At 38.6% G+C, this 16,116-nt stretch overlaps 2 protein-coding genes across 10 annotated transcripts in view; one reads left to right on the top strand and one right to left on the bottom strand.

Annotated features, from left to right (window-relative positions):
* The window catches only part of DHCR7 (7-dehydrocholesterol reductase), a 29,186-nt gene extending 17,683 nt beyond the window's left edge, over positions 1-11,503 (bottom strand). Inside the window, exons 1-5 of one of the 8 annotated variants that reach the window (XM_081939725.1) lie at positions 11,368-11,503; positions 6,461-6,515; positions 3,036-3,139; positions 2,440-2,662; positions 858-945 (exon numbers count right to left, since the gene is read on the bottom strand). In XM_081939725.1, coding sequence (XP_081795851.1) covers positions 858-945; positions 2,440-2,662; positions 3,036-3,133 — 409 coding nt within the window. In that variant the 5' untranslated portion in view covers positions 3,134-3,139; positions 6,461-6,515; positions 11,368-11,503. Of the gene's footprint in view, positions 1-857; positions 946-2,439; positions 2,663-3,035; positions 3,140-3,480; positions 3,616-6,460; positions 6,516-6,892; positions 6,962-8,409; positions 8,534-11,262 lie in introns of those variants that run through there. The other 7 variants (XM_081939722.1, XM_081939723.1, XM_081939726.1 and 4 more) reach the window with 7 other exon arrangements.
* A 57-nt stretch (positions 11,504-11,560) lies between these two features.
* The window catches only part of NADSYN1 (NAD synthetase 1), a 38,354-nt gene continuing 33,798 nt past the window's right edge, over positions 11,561-16,116 (top strand). The window contains exons 1-3 of one of the 2 annotated variants that reach the window (XM_081939720.1): positions 11,561-11,693; positions 13,580-13,640; positions 15,359-15,475. In XM_081939720.1, coding sequence (XP_081795846.1) covers positions 11,609-11,693; positions 13,580-13,640; positions 15,359-15,475 — 263 coding nt within the window. In that variant the 5' untranslated portion in view covers positions 11,561-11,608. Of the gene's footprint in view, positions 11,694-12,056; positions 12,623-13,579; positions 13,641-15,358; positions 15,476-16,116 lie in introns of those variants that run through there. The other variant, XM_081939721.1, reaches the window with a different exon arrangement.

Below are 16,116 nucleotides of genomic sequence, written 5' to 3'. Positions count from 1 at the left end.
GAGCAAAAAACAGGCCGTTTTTTGCCCCCCCCCAGCAGCACTCTATAAGCCTTCATAAGGCTATGTATGCAATTTCTTTGATGAAAAACGGGGCCGTTTTTTGCTCGTTTTTGCCCCCCCTCCCCAGGAACACTCTGCAAGCCTCCCCAAGGCTATTCATGCCTTTTTTTAAAAAAAAAATGGGCCCGTTTTCGGGAGATTTGCAGAGTGCAAAAACTTTTTTTTCCCTTTTGGAAAGCTCTTTAACTGATTGATGAGAATTACATTGATCAAGTGCTGTGCCAGCAAAAACACCTACCTATCTACTGTATTTATCTCTATTTCTCTCTCTCTATCCCTCTACCTACCTACCTACATACATACATACCCCCCTCTCCCTACCTACCTACTGTATTTCTCTCTCTATTTCTCTCTCTCTCTATCCCTTTATCTACCTACCTACCTACCTACTCTCTCTCTCCCTACCTATCTACTGTATTTCTCTCTATGTATATATTTCTCTCTCTCCCTCTACCTACCAACCTATCTACTCTTTCTCTCTCCCTACCTATCTACTGTATTTCTCTCTCTCTTTCTATTTCTCTCTCTCTATCCTTCTACCTACCTACCTACCACTCTCTCTATTTCTCTCTCTCTTTCCCTTTATCTACCTACCTACCTACCTACCTAACTATTCTCTCTCTCTCCCACCTACTGTATTTCTCTCTCTTTCTCTCTCTTTCTCTCCCTCTCTATCCCTCTATCTACCTACCTACTTTTTTTAAAATTTGCCTCTTCAAAATCTTGGTGCGTCTTATACTCCGGTGTCTCTTATACTCCGAAAAATACAGTCCTTGATACAATAAAAATGGTCTTACCAGCAGGTGAAATGGCACCTTCTTGTACTCCTCCTAGAAATCCAGGAATAAATTTATGGCAAAAGTCAGGAATCATAAACAAAAATGCCTGTAACAGAACGAACATATAAGTCCATATCTTTACAAGTGAATTAAAGTTGCACAATGGTACATTTGTAGGATAAATTATGGATTCATCATATATGACTGACATTTACTCATATCCCAACCCCCCCTCCCCTAATAGTGTAGCCATTTAAAATGTAACTGAAATATATATGGAATTGTGAATATTTTAGTATAACTCATTTGGGGACATGGACTAAAGAGAGGTTAATAATGTAAAGGTATAAAATCTGATTTTTGATCTTTTTTTGTACTGAAATTACAGGAAACATTTAATTTTTAGCTGCTAATACCAGGATTAAATATTCATATGGAAATGATATAGAAGTTACAACTAAAGACTGAAAGTGAGTCTGTGTTAATTTCAAATCACCCTCTAACTCTGGATGAGGAACCTATTGCCCTGCAAATATAATTGGAATAATAATCATAATCTAATGATTGTTTATGTCTGATTAGGCTATGCCAGTGGTCGGCAAGCTGCGGCTCGCGAGCCACATTCAGCTCTTTACACCCTTTAATGCGGCTCTTCTGTGTGCCGGGCGCCCGCTCCCCTCCCTCCTCGGAACGCTTCGGAGGGAAGCTTCTGCAAAAGCCCGGGCGAGTGACAACAAGTTCCCGCCGTTACGAAGTCTCCGAGGCTGTAATTTTCTGAGCTGTGCGCGCGCGCCTGTTTTCCATGGCGTGGAGCAACGGTGAGCGATGATTCCGTAGGCCATCAGTGGGGGGGCAGGGTCCCCCCTCGCGTTCATCTTCCCGGGTGGCCCCCGGAATCATCGCTCGCCGCGCAGAATCTCGCCGCTGCTCGACGCCGTGGAAAACAGGCACGCACACGCACAGCTCAGAAAATTACAACCTCCGAGACTTCGTAACGGTGGGAACTTGTTGTCACTCGCCCGGGCTTATGCAGAAGCTTCCCTCCGAAGCGTTCCGAGGGAGGAAGGGCCAGTTGGGAAAGGGTTCTGCTCGGGGTTGTACGCTTCCCTCCGAAGTCTTGGGATGTTCTGAGGAGCCCCCCAAGGCAAAACGCCGCTGCCAGGTAGTTAAAAGTACCTCTCTGATTCTGTCAGACTCTGTCAGTCTCTCTCTGATTCCCTCTCTCACTCCCTTTCTCTGTTCCTCTCTCTGTCTGTCTGTCTCACTCACACACACACACACACTGTGGTCACCTTGTTGAGTGTTCCAATCACATTTGAAACACTCAACAACTGGCCTGCATTTATGGTATTTTGCAGCATGCAAAATCTTTTGGAAGCGCTAGAAACATAAAAGAGAACAAGACATAGAAATGCCTCAAAGAAATCAGATATATCAGTTATTAACATTATTCCCAGCAACATCCAAACACAATATTGTTAATAACTTATATTCTCACATTTTCACATGTAGGGCTACAATTGTAGAATGTAACTTTAAAAACAAACTTAATTTTGATCCAAATAACTGGATTCCAAGAGAGAAGTTTCAAAACACATACCTGGAACATTATCCAAAAAAAGTAAACGATTAGAATTTTCCAAGAGAAAGATGGTGTCTTGCGCCAGATATCTAAGAGGTGAACTTTTCCCGTAAGTAACTGGATGGCTGGCTCACTCAAAGAGCAATGGTACTGATCACATGACATTATAAAATAGTAGACCATAAAGGGGCAGGAGAATAGTAGAAAGATGACACTTATCAAAGAAAACCAATCAGCCTTCCTGAAAAAGACACATAGAGATTGTTACTCCTAACCCAAGAAAACAAACCTCAAAACCCCACTGGAACAGTTTTGTCAATGGCTGACTCTGAGCAGAATAATGATTTGCACAATTGTAATGTGTTCTTAACAATTACAGTATTTGCTGAAACAAGCCAGTTTCATGAACTACTCTTGGATGTGTCAACAGAAAATCAGCATATATTTCAAAGAAATTTTTTTAAATACTCTATGACATCTTTCCTGCCTTTAAATATTAATAAAATCTCTTTAAAATTCAGCAGTAGCTGCCTCTTTTATGAAATGACCTGTACAGTTCTTTATAAGCACAGGAATTTCACAGCTATACTTACTACTACTGTAGATTTTCTTACCATGATCTACCCCATTCTCCATGAGAGGCTCCATTTCCATTTAGAGTATTTTGACTTTTTCCTCCTTCAAACATTTTGCTGTCTTTATGAGATGACATTGGAATCTGCAGAAATGGTAATACGAGTAAGATAAAATGTTGGAGTATAATAGAGCCTTTTTGTGTGTGAAATATTATGTCCAATTATGCAATATGAACATTTCCTTGGTTATCTTTTCACAATTAATTCTGCTTTTAATAACTTTATTAAGAAAATTTATTTTATTATTTTATTTATTAAGAAAAATAAGGCAAGGTTCATGTGGCATAGCTAACTAACTATAGACGAAAGCAATGTCAGCTTTTGACTAAACTTTTCTTGTTCATTGACTATTTTTGATACAATTAAGGCTAAAAAGAATAGTAGTTATAAAAAGTATATTAGAAATAAATATATATGTACTTGCATGTTTGCATTAATTATATGTAGAGCTGTAACTGTTTACTGTTGAAGCCACGCTTTATACATTATTTTAATTTTTTTCTGTTGCATTTTTCCACTTATTTTTAAACACTTTTTATGCAATTTTCTGATAATGTATCTATCTTTGTGTTTTGATCCTTTTTTCCTGTTACTATTTAAAAGCAATAAAATATATAAAAATATATTAGTAGACAGCTCACAAGCAAAACTAAAACTTGGCAAACAAAATGGTCCTCAATTATTGCGTTTCAAGAAATATCCTAAAGGTGGGTGTACTTGCAGAACCATCAAGGCCATGCTTTTATCTACCACATCTCTTCGCTAACAAGGGGAACACATCAAATTTGCAGATGACACTAAGCTGGCAGGAATATCCAACACCACAGAAGACAAGTTCAAGATCCAAAAAGATCTTGACAGACTTGAATAATGGGCCCTATGGATAAAAATGAAATTTAATGTGAAGAAAAACAAGGTCTTACACCTAGAAAGAAAAAACGAAGGTACAAGTACAGATTAGGAGAAACCTGGTTCAAAAAAAGTAACTATGAGGGGGACCTTGGAGTCCTAGTGGACAATTACTTAAATATAAACCAGTAGTGTGCGGTGGCAGCCAAAAAAGCTAACACAGTCCTTGGTTATATAAATAGAGGCACAGAAACAAAATCACGTGAAGTATTAGTAGTGCTTCATACTTAGTAATGGCTTTATAAATCTTTATACACCTGGAATACTGCATCCAGTTTTGGTCACCACATTACAAAAAAGATGTTGAGACTTTAGAAAAAGTGCAAAGAGCAACTAAATGATTAAGGGCCTGGAGATAAAAACATATGAAGAACGGTTGCAGAAATTGGGTATGGCCAAACTATAAAAAAGAAGGACTAGGGGTGACATGATAGCAGTATTCCAGTATTTGAGGGGCTGCAAGAAGAGGGAAACAACTTATTTTCCAAAGCACCAGAAGGCAAGACAAGAAACAATGGATGGAAACTAATCAAGGGGAGAAACAACCTGGAATTAAGGAGAAACTTCCTAACAGTAAGGACAATTAACTGGCTGGAACAGCTTGAGTTCAGAAATTGTGGGTGCTTCAACAATGGAGGTTTTTAAGAAAATAACTATCTGTCTGAAATGGCATAGGGCAGGGGTGTCAAACTCAAGGGCCGGGGGCTGCTTTAATCTGGCTCATGGGGCTGCTGTGGAAGCATGCAAAGGACTGGCCCGCAGTGCCTCTGCCAGCGAAAATGGAGCTCTGTAGGGCCACAAGCTCCATTTTGGAGCTGGCAGAGGGTTGCAGGAGGCCGTCATGGCCGAAAACAGTGGCCCTCCTGAGCTCCATTTTCACTGGCAGAGAGTTATAGGAGACTGTCAGGAGCCCGTTTTCTCTGGCAGAGTGCTAGGCCCCCCACAGGTGCCCCCAACACGAGTGACATCAAGTTGGCTATGCCCACCCTGGCCACGCCCACCCCCCAAGTTCAAGCAACCCCGATGCAGCCCTCAATGAAATCGAGTTTGACACCCTTCGTATAGGGTATTCTGCTTGAGCAGGGGGCTGGACTTCCAAGGCCCCTTCCAGCTCTATTCTGATTGATTGATTGCTAAGGAAAATGTTCCTCAAAAGAAAAGGAGCACATGCAACTGGTTTCATCTGGCTTTTCTAATTATGGGTCAGCTCTGCTGATCAACTGCGCCCTAAATATGAAGTAACTTTGGCTCAGTTGATCTCTCATTAAGAGTATTGTTAAATGCTTTATTACAAAAGATGCAATTTACAACAAGTACACGGCTTTACATATTACTGTACATTTCTTGATACAATAATGTTAATGCAGAATTAATGCACATTTGAATTTAATGAATATCTAGCTTCTCCTGAATAGAGGTTTTATTATATTATGAACTTTGCAAATTAGTATATTTTCAGCATCATTGTTTTCTAAAAATTTTTACAATGCAAATAAAAGGCCATATCTCATGGAAGTATTCTAAAGAGAAAGATATAGTACAATAACACAATGTGCTTTATGTGGATCTGCTTCAGGTGACTTGGGAAACTCTTAGTCAACATTAACTAGATTTCTACCAGATAAGTTTTGTTCCAAAGGTGTAAATTAGTCAACACCAACTAGACTTCTAGCGATATGTTTTGTCCCAAAGGAGTAAATCAGCTGTGTTTTTAATCATTTACTATCTAAGCTAATGTTTAGATATTTTAAAAATATTCATTTCAATACATGTAGTCCTCAATTTACAACAGTTCCTTTAGTAACCGTTCAAAGTTACAACGGCACTGAAAAAAGTGACTTATGACCATTTTTAAAACTTATGATCATTGCAGCAACTCCATGGGCATGCGATCAAAATTCAGATACTTGGCAACTGAAATGTATTTATGACAGTTGCAATGTCCAGGGGTCATGTGATCACCTTTTACAAGTAAAGTCACCCGGGAAGCCAGATTCTTTTAACAACTATGTGACTAACTTAACAACTGCAGTGATTCACTTAACAAATGTGGCAAAAAAAAGTAAAATAGGGCAAAATTAGTAAAATGGATTACAAAATTAAAATAGAGCAAAATTCACTTAACAAATGTTTCACTTAACAACAAAAGTTTGTGGCTCAATTTTGGTCGTAAATCAAGGACTACCTGTATAACACTATCAAAATGTTTCATCCAGGAATAAAAGACAAAGAAAATAAATCATCAAGCATTAAGAGGAATTCAGGATGATCTTTGTAAACACAAAAACTTATATAGTGTTAATTTTAAAAGACAAATACATTCTACCAATATTTCTTTTTTATAAGCAAATGTTCCAAAGCTTGCTGCCACCTTGCTCTCATCCCACAGATGCACCGTACAAAACAATAAATACAACAGCTTCCCAGTTTGCTTTACTATTACTTATTAATTCAATATGAAGCAGACCACTTAGAATTCTGTTAATTTTCCTTACCTGTGCTTTTATTTTTCAGCTTCAGATAAAGAAATAACTCCTTCGTTTGGTCTCGCTGAGAGAAAGAAAGAATAGTAACAAAAAATGCCCCATCCCTTTCTTAAAAAACCTTTCCTTCTTTTAATCACACCCCATTAAATGCATATTATAATCACTATCCAATCGCCTGCTCCAGCTTTTCAGCATCATCTCATGCTTCCTCGCTGGATTGGTGCAGCTGCCTCAAACCACCTAAGCTGATTTCACTAGCCGTGGCAACAAGCACTCCATGAATATTATGAAAAAGGAGGAGAATTCATTGAACTTTTACTAATCCTTGATCAAGCAGAATGTATGAATTTGAAAACCGAATTAAAAGAAAAATTATTTGCCTCCAAATAATAGCTTCCTCATGCTTTTTATTCCATTTAAACATCTGTTCTATATATTTACCCAAACATTTTGCTGCTTCTGAAGTTCCACAGTGGATAGACGTTTTGGAGAAATTATGGGTTAATGAAATTAGTATCAGCAACTTATATGATTGCTTGAATGGTCTGTTTTGGAAATATAACAGAAGATCACTACAAATGTAGGATTGGATTCATATCATCCTAAAGTCAAATTTCAACCACCCACAATAAAAATTGAGAACTGCAATTTCCAGAGATGAGTTAACTAAAGAACTATGGCATGAAACAGAATAACAAAAATGGATTTGATGATATGTATAGTTTGTCAATATATGAGTAGAAGGGAGCTAACAAATCAGCAAAAAAGCTATTAAGCAATATGTTTGTGGAGATTCTCAGTCATTCAGGTCATAGTTTTCTAAAAAGTGCTTTTTCAAAAGGCAACTGGAAGGAGGGGGGCGGAAGGGGGGGAGAAGGATTGTATCTCTTTGCAGTTATCTAGATGTTGGCACTCTCACTGAGGTGTATTGGGGTTACTTGAGGGTTAACTTTTTAATATATTTTTATAAAAAATATATTTAAATATGTTAACATTAATATATATTAGATGTAAATATGAAATAACATATACCGTATTTTTCGGAGTATAAGATGCACTGGAGTATAAGATTTTGAAGAGGCAAATTAAAAAAAAGGTTTTGCACTCTGCAGACCTCCCAAAAAAGGCGTTTTTCACGAAAATGGACCCTTTTTTTTTTTTCAAAAAAAGGGCATGAATAGCCTTTAGGAGGCTTGTAGTGTGCTCCTGGGGGCTGGGCGGGCAAAACTGAACAAAAAACCCGGCCCTTTTTTCGCTCATTTCTGCCCTCCCCGGCCCCCAGGAGCACTCTATAAACATCCTAAAGGCTCTTCACGGCCATTTTGGTGAAGGGGACGGGGTTTCGGGAGGCACAAAATGCTGTATTCAGTGTATAAGACTCACCCAGATTTTCAGCCACTTTTTTGAGGAAAAAAGGTGCGTCTTATACGTTTTTTTTCTTTTTCCCAACGCTGCATTTCACCCGGAAGCGTCTTATACTCGGAAAAATATGGTGTGTGTGTATGTGTGTGTGTATATGGCACTAAACATATTTTTAAGCAGTATGGTTAACTTAGAAGGTCATGCCGTTTATACAGATAGTCTTCGACTTATAACAAATTATCAAAATTCAGACACTTGGCAACTGAATCATATTTATGATGGATGAAGTGTCCTGGGATCATGTGATCCCCTTTTGGAACCTTCTGACAAGCAAAGTCAAAGTCAATAAACTATTAACTTATAAACAGCAATGGTTCCCTTAACAACAGTGGCAAGAAAATTCATACAATGGGGCAAAATCCACCTAACAAATGTCTCATTTAGCAATAGAAATTTTGGTAGTAAGTCGAGGGTTGCCTGTACTCATTCCTGACACAGTATAAGAAAAGAATAAATCTATGGAGTTAAACGAACATTTTATATTGGTGCTTAAGATAACTTTAAAAGGAAAAGAGCTGAGATAAATCAGTACATACCTTCAATAGCAGGAAATCTGGTTTTAATGAATTTAGCAAAAGATGAGTAACATGCTAGGGATTAAAATGCTAAACGATACTGAGATTAAGGGGGAAGAGAGATTCTAAATGAACAGACAGAAGCAATTTTCCCCAAAAATCTTGTCGAGAAGCGCTTGAACTTTAGACTTTAACCACAATATTAGCTCTCTATTGACACTGGCTCCCTCAGCTAAAGAAATGGAGATCAGCACCGTCCCCTAAAGACAGACACAACTGGACAGAGGAAATATTTACCTTTTCCTGCATTTGAACAACTTCCTTGGCAATCGGAATGATCCTAAAACAGGGGTGTCAAACTCAATTTCATTGAGGGCTGCATCAGGTAATCAGGGAATTTGTGGTTGACCTCAAGGGGCCAGGTAGGTGTGAAATTGTGGGTGTGGTCAGGTCAACATTGCTCACATGGAGGGGGAGTGTTTGTGGCAGCCTGCATGGGGCTGGGGGGGGATCCACTGTCTCCAGCACGCGACCAGAGGGTGGGACAAGGGCAGCCTCTTGCTGGCGCCAGGGTGGCGCTGTGGATCTAAGGCTGACCACATTCCAGCCTGGATGGCCACCACCAAATTTTAGATCAACGCCCAGGGCAGGTCGTTTACTGTTTTCAGGGCAGCCTCATGGGTCAGATCTAACCACATTGTTGGCCAGATCTGACCCGCGGGCCTTGAGTTTGACACCCCTGTCCTAAGATATCGTGATTGCACAAGCGAAACACCCTGCTAGAAACGATACATGAATTCCTCAATAACAGATAACGAAGAGATCAATAAATGAAGCAAAGTGGTCATTCCATACGTTGCAAGCATATCAGAAAAGCTCAGATGATCTTCAGCCAACATAACATACGTGCACACTTCAAACCTATGTTCCCTCTAAGCTGTGCGGGTGTGCGGCCGCGCAGGTGGCAACAAAACACAGCGCAGCAGTTTCCAACTGCCGTGCAGTGATCTTTAGCATGATGGACTTTAAGATGCAGGCGGCTAGGATGCTTCTGTCAACTGGGCCAGGATATTATAGTGCCTGGACACACCCAGAGGAGGGCGGGCCTTTGGCCAACAGAAATGTGGCCGCCTAGAGTTATGATTGGGCTCCCTCCGCCGGCACGTGGCTGATTGACAGGGAGGCCATTCCCTCCTGGATCAAAGTTACTTACTCTTTCTCCTCTTTCCTTTTTTGTCTCTCTCTGTGTGTATGTGTGTGTGTCTCTCTCTCCCTTCCTTCCTTCCTCCCCCTCCCTCCTCTCCCCTCTTTGTTTGTTTCTTTATGTGCCCCAATTGCTAATCTACATCAATTGGTAATTTATTCATAAATTGCTAATATCACTGCAGACTATTGGATAGTAAGGGGGAAAGTATAAAGCATATAAAGTAATTCATAGTATGGAAAATGTGGATAGAGGGAAGTTTTGATCCTTTTCCCAGAGAGTCATCCATTGAACTTGAATACAAGTAGTCCTCAATTTACAACAGTTCACTTAATGATACATCAGCACTGAAAAAAGTGACCTAACGGCTGTTCTTCACACTTATGATCATTGCAGCATCCCCATGGTCACATGATCAAAATTTGGATCTTTGGCAACTGCCTCATATTTATGATGGTTGCAGTGTCCTGAGGTCACCTTTTGCAACCTTCTGCCAAGCAAAGTCAGTAGGAAAGTCAGATTGACTTAACAACCAGGTTACTGATTTAACCGCAGTGATTCACGTAACTGTATGCAGCAAGAAAGGTTGTAAAATGGGGCAACACTCACTTAACAAATGTCTCACTTAGCAATAGAAACTTTGGCCTCAATTAGGGTCGTAGATTGAGGACTACTTGTATAGGGAGATTTCTTTACTTAATGTATATTTACATGGTAGAATTGAGTTTCAAATAACACTGATTTTGTTGTCTTGGGTGACATCTATGAAAAAAATTCAGGTGCTCAGGCATGAAAATGTGCTGCTCAAATACTGTACTTTTCAGCTCACACTGAAAAAAAAATAGAGGGAACATTGCTTCAAACCCAAGAATAGACTAAGGCAGGAGCTTGTCCAACCTCAAAGATAAAACACCCAGACAAAAACTGAGCAACGTAGTATATGCAGTACAATGTATAGAGCCATGTGCAGATCTGTACATTGGGGAAATAAAACACCTATCATAAGCAGATGATATAACATAGGAGAATGAACACACTAGGATTAGATTCAGGAGTCCATGTGCATTTAAAAGATAGGCCACCCTTTTGAAGACAGCAGAGTCCACATTTTGGACAGAGAGAACCTCTAGTTTGAAAGAGCCAATCTATGTCAAAACTGAAGAGCCCTCTTTCAACTGAGGGTGAGGGATACAACATCATCTATCTCCAATCTTCAACAACAGTCCTCTTTCCAAAAAGGCTCCACACCCATTTGCACAAGTCAGGTGAACCTGTTGACACAGATAAAAGACCAGCTGTCTGAAAGGAGTATAAATCCTTCCATTCCCCACCATCCAGTCAGAGCTGAAAAAGCTTCTTGGATGAGAAGTGAAATTTTTTTTAAAAAAAAACCCAGAAAGTCCAGTTGCCTCTTGAAAAAGCACTTTTGGGTCAACCATGACCTGGATGACTGAAAATGCTATCGGCACAGTCACACAGCTCACCCATGTTTCTCCATCCCCGAGTTTTGCATTTTTGAGTCACAGATGATGTTTTTTTAAAAAAACCTGCAGGGGAGAGCAGGCTTATTTAAACAAAAAACAACAACAACACGCATCTATCCTTACCATTCCCAAACCCAGAAACCCATTAGTGTCTACCAGACACTATTTCTTTAGATGGAAGCTTACTTTTGCTGCTCACCCTGGCAGTTTCTCCCGGTAATATTGGCACGCGAAACAATGCAGGCCGTGTAGCCAGCACTCGCTCCCAGTAAAGAGTAAAGCTTGCTCTACCTATGCTATGCCAATCCTTTGCAAGTTTTATAATGTTGGTTTTTTTCCCAAGGCTGCATTTCACCCGGAAGCGGCCCTGTGACTTGTTGCATAGCACCGCTTCAAGCCTTTCTCTCTGCGCGGAGCCGAAGAGGACTCTACCGGAAGTAAAAGGGTTGCTTTTGGGGAGCGCTGGTCCCACCGGCGGGAGAGAGGACGTTTTTCTTTTTCTCCCGGCAAAGTTAGGCGGGCAGGAAACAACATGGGCAGGACAGTGACCGTGGCTACGTGCGCCTTGAATCAGTGGGCGCTGGATTTTGAAGGCAACCTGGAAAGGATTCTCAAAAGTAAGGCGAAGGCTGCGTATGGGCTGTTTACAAAATGCAGCTCCAAAGGAAAATGGATCTTGTTTTTGTTACCCTGCAGTGGAAAGTAACTTTTATTAGCAATAATTAAAATAAGAAGAAAGGTGGCTGTGGATGCGTCCTAGATCCATTGATTATTTTATATTCACCCACCCACTTTCTAAATCTTTATGGATATATTTATATCGTACCTTTATAAATAACCGCAAGAAGGCGGACGTACTTAATCTTTCCTCCTCCTAGTTTCCCCACAACTACATTATGAAACGGATTGGGCTGGGAGTAATTTAACTCACAAGGCAGGATTGCAACTCAGTCTCAGGTTTGTGGCTTGATGCTTTAATCACAACACCATCCGAGGAGAGCCAGTTTGGTATTGTAGTTAATTACTACAATATGGGGGTTTTTTTTAGTCCTAGCTTTTTATATTTCTGCAAGGATAATTATTGCTGACTCGTCCTAATTTATATGCACAGTCTTATTTTATAGAGCTTTATAGTTTGCCTGTATTCTACCAGCTTTTTATCTGAAGAAAAGGCATCCCTTTATTTTATTCAAAGAATGAGAACCCTGTGAGGTTAGTTGGGCTGAGAAAAATTGACTAGCCCAATTGCAGTCGTTGGGTTTTTTAAATCCAGGTTTCCTCAATGCTAATGCAGTACTTCAGGCCTTACAGTTCACTAATTTGGATATAAAAACACAAGTGAAAAAATGGTTTATTATTACTACTTTTATATTATTGTTACAGTTTTGAGTGGGGCTACGTAGGACTTTTTCCCCAATGCGGTAATTTTCTATATAGAGAAGAAGAGTGTTCAGGTTTTTTTTTAAAAAAAGCAAAACTAAATTGTTTACTTCCTCAGAATTCTCATTGCTTCACAGTTTCAGTTTATCAACTCCTTTTGTATAAGGTATAACTTTGGTTTATTACCCATAACATTTTCTTGTCATGTATGTATTATATATTGTGTAGCATTGCATTATAATTATCTTTTCATTTTATTTATTTGTATCTGTCACTGCGTTAAATTGTTTGCTAGTCTGAACTGAATAGTTGAAATGAAAGAGTTACTGCGCAGGTCATAAGTTCTTATCTGACAATGATTTATTGCACATGCTTAACATGTTTATTACTTCACACATTCCAGAGACTTCTTCTTCCCTTTTGATCTTTGCTTCTGTCAAAATGTAACAATTAGATAGATATGTTTTATTTTCCATTTCTTATTTTTGTATTAAAGCTTGTTTTTAATTAGAATATGTTTTCTGGGATTTTTTTTCCCCCCGCACCTTAAAGATAATGCTGTTTGGAAACGCCAAGATCTAAGACCTCATCTAGTTCAGGGTGAAAAATCTTCCCCTGACAGTATCCTGCCTTTATTTTTACAAATAACGAAATGTAGCACATCTTCCTCCTATTTTCCTCACAACAATCAGTCTGTGTGGTGAGTTGGGCTGAGAGAGAGCTATATACAGGGTAATAAGTGGATGCAGTTTGTTGAAATATATTTTGCCTCCAGGAATATGAGTTATGAAAATTTGTATGATTTTTATTATCCTAGCTCTGCTAGCAATAGGGTATGGAAAACAGCTTTGTTATACTATATTTAAAGTACAAGAAATCTTAACTTACCTGTTACAGCTCTGAGCTAAGAACTTGCTTTTAGAAAGTATGAGAAATAGGAACTTGGTTTTAAAAGGTTCCTGAAAATCTCAATTGTCTTATGTCCTCAGTTTCATACTCGAATATTCTTTTCTTGCTTTGCAAAATTAAAGGATACACATAACACTACCTACATTTCAAAGCATAAGAAGCTTTCTCTGACAACATATTGTAGATGAATAAAAATGATAATTTAATCTCCTAGGTATTGAAATTGCTAAAGAAAAAGGAGCAAGATATCGACTCGGCCCAGAACTTGAAATTTGGTTAGTAATTCCCAACTTGTTTGTATAAACCAGTAACCCTCAACTTTTTAGGGATGCTGAGTACATTTCAGATTGTGATGACCTGAGGCATGACACAAAGGCAACACAGCCAGAGAACCGGTATGAGTCCCTTTATTCGCTCCAACATCCCGTTTACTCCTGTTTAAGGATTTATTAGCTATTCCCCAACATTTTGGGATGGGGAGAGTGCAAAAGATTTATTAGCTATTCATGAACATTTTGGGGTGGGGGGGAATGCAAAGGATTTATTAGATTTTCTAGCTCGGACCTGAGGCAACTGAAAACTCGACACAAAACACTTTCTCCCTCCCTCTCTCTAACTTTCTACTTTCCCTTCATCCGATTGACTGGCGGCCAATCTCTCTTAAGCCCAAAAGGCGGGGTTGAAGAGTATCTCTCCCTAAGGCCCATGAAGAAGGGCCAGGGACGGAAGAGACTGAGTCCTATTACCCAGAACGAACAGCAGGCCCCTAACAGTGGCATCAAAATGGTAGAGATGGATGACTGGGGGAGAAACCCTGGGGGCAAAATAGGGGCAGCGAAGGGTAGGAGGAGAACAGTCCCATTCCGATTTTTACAACCTAAAAACAGACAGTGCCAATTTAAAGATGCAAAATCAGCAGCTATTAAATCATAGTTTGCTGTTTTAAAATTATAATTTGGAGAACAGTCATTAAGACCCAGTTCACGAGGATGTAGATTGATACGAAAGTCAATTGTATTATGATCGCTGTTAGAAAAGGGTTCTTAAACGTGTAAGCCATAAATTAAATTTAAGATCTGGATCTAGACAATTGTTGAGCCTGGTGGTGTCAATGACTAACTGCTCCAGCCCCAAGGATGTAACAGCATTGTAAAAAGTTACATGCATTGGTTCATTTGTTGATTCATTTAAGGCCTAATTAATTAATAGTAGAAGAACAAAAGGATGTGGGCAAGGAGCCCCCCCAGGTTAAAAGTTCAATTAACTTTTTCATTACAGATTACAATCGGGCTCTGTAACATAACAAGAAGCGAACTGTAGTATTTAGAGTCAGGTCACAAACAATGGACTCTGGAAAAGCAAGCTCAGGAGTAACATTAATCTTTTTCAATCCTAAGGACTTTTTGCAAAAAATGGCAATGACAACCACCTCTGCAATTTTCATGGTCAGACCAAAAAACGTGATAATTACTTGCCGTAAAAAAAGTGTCTCAAAAGAAACGCATTCAACCAGGTCTCGCAAACAAAAATGAGGTAAAAAATGAACGTTTTCAAGAGCAGAAGGAAGTCAGACATTTTGTTTGCGAGACTTCTTGCATTAAATAGTTTACATCAGTAGAAATGGACCTTAAGGAAATGGAGGGCGCATATCTAACATTGGTGATTTTATTCAAATTGTTAGTGTATTTTCTTTTAAACTGTCCGGAGAGCTTTATTTATTAGGTAGTTTAAAAAATTTAGTACATAAAAATAAAATAGAAATAGTAATCCAACAACATATTTTGTTACACATTCCTAGTTTCTCTGACAACATAAAAATATTTAAATGTGTAGATGTATATAAATTAAATCTGCATTATTATTATTATGTGCATAAGGTAAATAAAAGTGTTTCTATTGATATTGATTTTAGAATTTAGAAAAATCAGCATGCAAATAATGTGGGATGTTTTGTTGTAATTTAATTCATCTCTCTCTTTATTTTATTTTTTAGTGGTTATGACTGTTCAGATCATTATTATGAATCCGACATACTGTTACATTCATTTCAAGTTTTGGCTAAGCTTTTGGAATCTCCTAGTATTCAGGACATAATATGTGATATTGGGATGTAAGTGTGTTATTACTTGACTGCATAGTGAGGCTTTTAGTAAAAAAGACACAGCAATGTTAGCTTCAGATTAAGTTAGCTGGTTAAAAGATTGTTTTCTTTAAAGATGAACATTTTAAGTGTTATCTTTCTTCAAGTTTATGTTTAAGGGTATAAAAAAAAAGTCATGAAAGTAGGCTACGGCAAACCACTTTCTTATTGTAGCCCAAATTTTACTGTCCGTGTAGTCATCCCAGTTCATCTCAGAATTTTTACTTTAAAATATGAAAAAGGTAGTAATGTTGGTAATCAGAGTTCAAGCTCTAGGTAAGATTTGGTAAGTTACAACATCACAGAATCAGGAGGAGAGTCGTGTGTTGAGATTATTTTGTGTTTTCTGGGTTAAGGTGGATTAAGTGATGTGAAGACTGATATTCTCAGTATTCTGATCATTGCAGTAAAACATAAAGAAATATTTTAGAACAGAAACCAATTAGTATTCTCAGTGTGTTGGAGGTTCAAGAAAATAGAAGATTTACAGTACACCACTTGATGAAAAGATTTATCTTCAGTGGTAAACATGTGATGACTTTTAGAATAACAAACAAGGTAGTTTAAAAGATTAACATTTGATTCCTCCTTATATACAATAAATGACAGTG

Source organism: Natrix helvetica (genome assembly GCF_964273705.1).
Source record: "Natrix helvetica genome assembly, chromosome: 1".
Classification (NCBI taxonomy): Eukaryota; Metazoa; Chordata; class Lepidosauria; order Squamata; family Natricidae; genus Natrix; species Natrix helvetica.
Note: the sequence above shows the minus strand (reverse complement) of the source record. Positions and strands in the feature narration are given on the sequence as shown.